The 4456-nt window shown below is 40.3% G+C and overlaps 1 protein-coding gene across 1 annotated transcript; it reads right to left on the bottom strand.

Moving 5' to 3' along the window:
* Positions 1–3076: 3076 nt before the first annotated feature.
* Positions 3077–4140, bottom strand: LOC129280456 (mucin-2-like; the record flags this gene model as incomplete). Its single annotated transcript, XM_064115504.1, has 1 exon — positions 3077–4140. A coding segment is annotated over one exon (1064 nt), but the record flags the coding sequence as incomplete, so codon positions are not given.
* Positions 4141–4456: the final 316 nt, after the last annotated feature.

The raw sequence follows: 4456 nt of genomic DNA, 5'->3' as shown, positions 1-4456 counted from the left end.
GAAATGCGTTTTGTATTTTTTTTTAAAGGGCGCGGGAGGAGTTATTTTTATTGATTAATCGGAAACCATACCGAAAAGTGCTCTAAAATGACACTTTTTACTTTTTGAAAAAAAAATAGAATGTCAAGTGTGGTATGATTTCAATAAAAAACAGTACCATTTTTAACACTCGTAGATAAAGAACTAAATTGATGAAAAAGAACTTTGTTATCAGTTTTTGTTTAAGGCCTATGTGATGATGACATTATGAATAAAGATATGATTCATTTTACGACTATTATTATGATAACGACAACTAAAAACAAGAGGGGTGTCGAATTTACATCATCTTTATGTATGTATAAACATTAATTGTATCAAAAAGAAGAAAAACAAATTGCCTTTTTGCCAGGATTTCCATTTATCAAGACTGGTTAAGAAACGAATTCAGAAATTTTCTTTGGATTGCTACCTAATTGGCTAACATCCGTTTGAACAACTTTTGAAAATGATAATAATATTTCGTATACCAACAAACAAAAAACATGAAAAAGGGATTTCACTTTTGGGAACTAATTTATAAAGAAATATATACACCGACTGAATGATAGACTATTCTAATCCTGTGGTACGTTTTCATCAACACTCGAATGTAAAAAAGGAAGGGGAAAAAATGGACCCTTCGGGGTGAAGTCTTATTGTTAATCTTCAGACCATAGTTACCTTCATAAAGTGAGGAATTTTGGACCATTGTTATAGAGCTATTCGACGCGTGTGCCGTGGCAGGTGGCTCGCGTAGTAGTTTAGTATTCAGGAAATCCAGGCTTCTGATTGGCTGAAAGGTTTACTTTGCGTACAGCTGCTGGATGGCATGCATACTTAGCGAAGAGGGCAGACAATATCTTCGAGTTTTACTCGAGTAATGATACAAATGAAATTTATCAAAGTCCATCATGTTGAGACGACATTTTCTTTGAACATTTCGGAAAGAAGCTTATGAAAAATAACAAAGCCCTCATTATGAAAAAATACGCATACATTTCATATTCTTATTGTCAATGTGACGCCATGCCATTAACATGGGGGAGAGACTTAAAGGGATGTTAAGTTTTCAAAGTATACCTTCTTTGCAATAACAGCTGTAGTCAAGGAAAGGCTTGAAGAAACTTGCTAATTTTAGGTGATATAGTACTCAACGGACGAAATAACATTGTTCATTGATTATATTCTTTGGCAGTTCAAGAGTAGCGACTGTCATTAATATAGTTTTCACCCCCCCCCCCCCCCACCCCTCCCCATCCTTCTTTTCAGAGTCAAATAGACTTATGATTATGAACAGATAAAGCAATCTAATAGTAATTCGATAGCTAGGCCTAGAATCCAATACATCATTTTTATTTGATAAATGTTCTCATCAATTTTAAGGTTTTGATGACAACGATCAAAAAGGGGGCGGGGTCTGGATGATGGCTGCCCAGTGCTTGTCTAATCCTTTTAACTGAGAGAGGCACACTTACATCCAGGTAACTCAACAAGCAATGAAAGAGACTTTGGACAGATGTAAATCGAAAACCTGGGGAGGCTGTGGAAAAGGAATAAAATAGGAAAAGAGCTGCCGAAATCACTTCCAAAAAGGTGTTTGGAGTAGCCCCAAGATACCTGGATCAGAGAGAGAGGGAATGAGAGACACAGAGAGAGAGAGAGAGAGATGAAGGAAAAACTGAAGTATGATGAAGAATAATAAAGTTGACCCAGACATAAGTGATTTTATATCACCTTACCTCGGAATGATTTCCTTTATATACTCAAAAGGTGAATTGGCGGTCAGAAGGGGGGTAACTTTGCACCCCTTCAACTTGGTCCGCTTGTTGGGTGTGGCTTCAATATTATTTTTCATACCCTTTTCTTCTTTTTATCGACTCCATCGAGGATTGTTTTGCTTCAGGTTGATAGAAAAGTATATTACACCATAAAAGGGTCAATATTTTCATAAAAATTAGATCAATCGGGCACTCGAAAATTGAGACGATATTTTTCTTCTTTGTACGTGATACGGACAATGATAACAACGATGGTATCAGTTTTCTTTAAAAGAGGTAATTTGAAATGAGCGTATAGATTGACCAACACGCGCCGGCCTAAGTGGATTAACCTAAAATTAGGCGAAATTTATTGATGGCGGATAAGAATTGAATAGGCCTGTAATGAGATAGATGGTGAGGTCCTGATGAGGTCAAATAGATTTCATATAGGGACTTATTTTCGTCGTGAACTTCATAACGAGCCCAAGAAAACCTTGTAATTACGTTTATTAAAACGTTTGTTTGATGGTAGTCTAAATTGGCTGCTGGGACCATAGAGCTATTAACAGAGAAAATTAGCGTACCCCTTCTCTCTTCAAGATATTGCACGAACTACCAAAAGATGGTCGAATCTGCAATTGTTACATCTATATTTTTTTACGATTTTGATTACATTAACTTTTAACGAGTGAGTCCATGTGGCATGTATGAGAGACGTATACTGATTTGTAATCGTAAACATGGTTTAATAATGGAGGGAGTTGGAAAAGTAAAAGTCGAAACTCTAGCAGGCGTTGGTGGATATACTGGAATAGGTGCACTCTTAAAATAGTTGGGCAAAACATGCCCAACTTTTAACCAACCCTGAGCAACATACTGTCCACAAAACTATTGGTTAAAATCTGCCCAAATAGGGTCATAAAAACTAATAATTGGGTAATGAATTTGCTCAAATGGATAATTGCCCAGAATATATATATATATTTTTTTACCAACATAGATTACCCAACATAATTATGTTGCCCAACATTTTAAGTGTGTAGAATTCTGGTAGATTGACTATATCATGACCATCGTGGGCTTGGGTAAATGGGTAGTATGGTTCAATTTATACCATGGTCACATTTGCTCTATACGGCGGCCGTACGGCGAGTCGACAACAGCCGTTTTATTCATTTTAATTCAAACCACCTGTATGTAGTTGGAAAAAAAAAGTTAAAACGGCTGTTTTCGACTCGCCGTACGGCCGCCGTAGAGCAAATGTGACCAAGGTATTAGTATTCGATTAAATATGATTAGAGTAGTTGGGGTGAAGCTCGTAGAAATGGTTGGTAGATGTTATAAGTGGGTAATTGGTTTCGTATGATAGGTTTATGGTGGTGAACAGTGGTAGATTGGTGGTAGCTGGTATAGGACAGGGTGGTAGGTGGCATGCTTATCAGGTAGGTGAAGTGGTAAACGGTGGTAGTCGGGGTGGTAGCTGGTAGGAGAAGCTGGTAGATAATGGGAGAATCAGATAGATGAGTGGTAAACAGTGGTGGTTGTGTGGTTCCTGGTAGGATAAGCTGGTAGGTGATGGGAGAATCAGATATATGAGTGGTAAGCAGTGGTAGTTGGGTGGTTCCTGGTAGGAGAAGCTGGTAGGTGATGGGAGAATCAGATAGATGAGTGGTAAGCAGTGGTGGTTGGGTGGTTCCTGGTAGGATAAGCTGGTAGATAATGGGAGAATCAGATAGATGAGTGGTAAATAGTGGTGGTTGGGTGGTTCCTGGTAGGATAAGCTGGTAGGTGATGGGAGAATCAGATAGATGAGTGGTAAGCAGTGGTGGTTGGGTGGTTCCTGGTAGGATAAGCTGGTAGATAATGGGAGAATCAGATAGATGAGTGGTAAGCAGTGGTGGTTGGGTGGTTCCTGGTAGGAGAAGCTGGTAGGTGATGGGAGAATCAGATAGATGAGTGGTAAGCAGTGGTGGTTGGGTGGTTCCTGGTAGGATAAGCTGGTAGGTGATGGGAGAATCAGATAGATGAGTGGTAAGCAGTGGTGGTTGGGTGGTTCCTGGTAGGATAAGCTGGTAGGTGATGGGAGAATCAGATAGATGAGTGGTAAGCAGTGGTGGTTGGGTGGTTCCTGGTAGGATAAGCTGGTAGGTGATGGGAGAATCAGATAGATGAGTGGTAAGCAGTGGTGGTTGGGGTGGTAGCTGGTAGGAGAAGCTGGTAGATAATGGGAGAATCAGATGGATGAGTGGTAAACAGTGGTGGTTGGGTGGTTCCTGGTAGGATAAGCTGGTAGGTGATGGGAGAATCAGATAGATGAGTGGTAAGCAGTGGTGGTTGGGGTGGTAGCTGGTAGGAGAAGCTGGTAGGTGATGGGAGAATCAGATAGATGAGTGGTAAGCAGTGGTGGTTGGGTGGTTCCTGGTAGGAGAAGCTGGTAGGTGATGGGAGAATCAGATAGATGAGTGGTAAGCAGTGGTGGTTGGGTGGTTCCTGGTAGGATAAGCTGGTAGGTGATGGGAGAATCAGATGGATGAGTGGTAAACAGTGGTGGTTGGGTGGTTCCTGGTAGGATAAGCTGGTAGGTGATGGGAGAATCAGATAGATGAGTGGTAAGCAGTGGTGGTTGGGTGGTTCCTGGTAGGATAAGCTGGTAGGTGATGGGAGAATCAGATAGA

This window comes from Lytechinus pictus, unplaced genomic scaffold (assembly GCF_037042905.1).
Source record: "Lytechinus pictus isolate F3 Inbred unplaced genomic scaffold, Lp3.0 scaffold_130, whole genome shotgun sequence".
Classification (NCBI taxonomy): Eukaryota; Metazoa; Echinodermata; class Echinoidea; order Temnopleuroida; family Toxopneustidae; genus Lytechinus; species Lytechinus pictus.
This window is presented reverse-complemented; position numbering and strand designations above follow the sequence as displayed.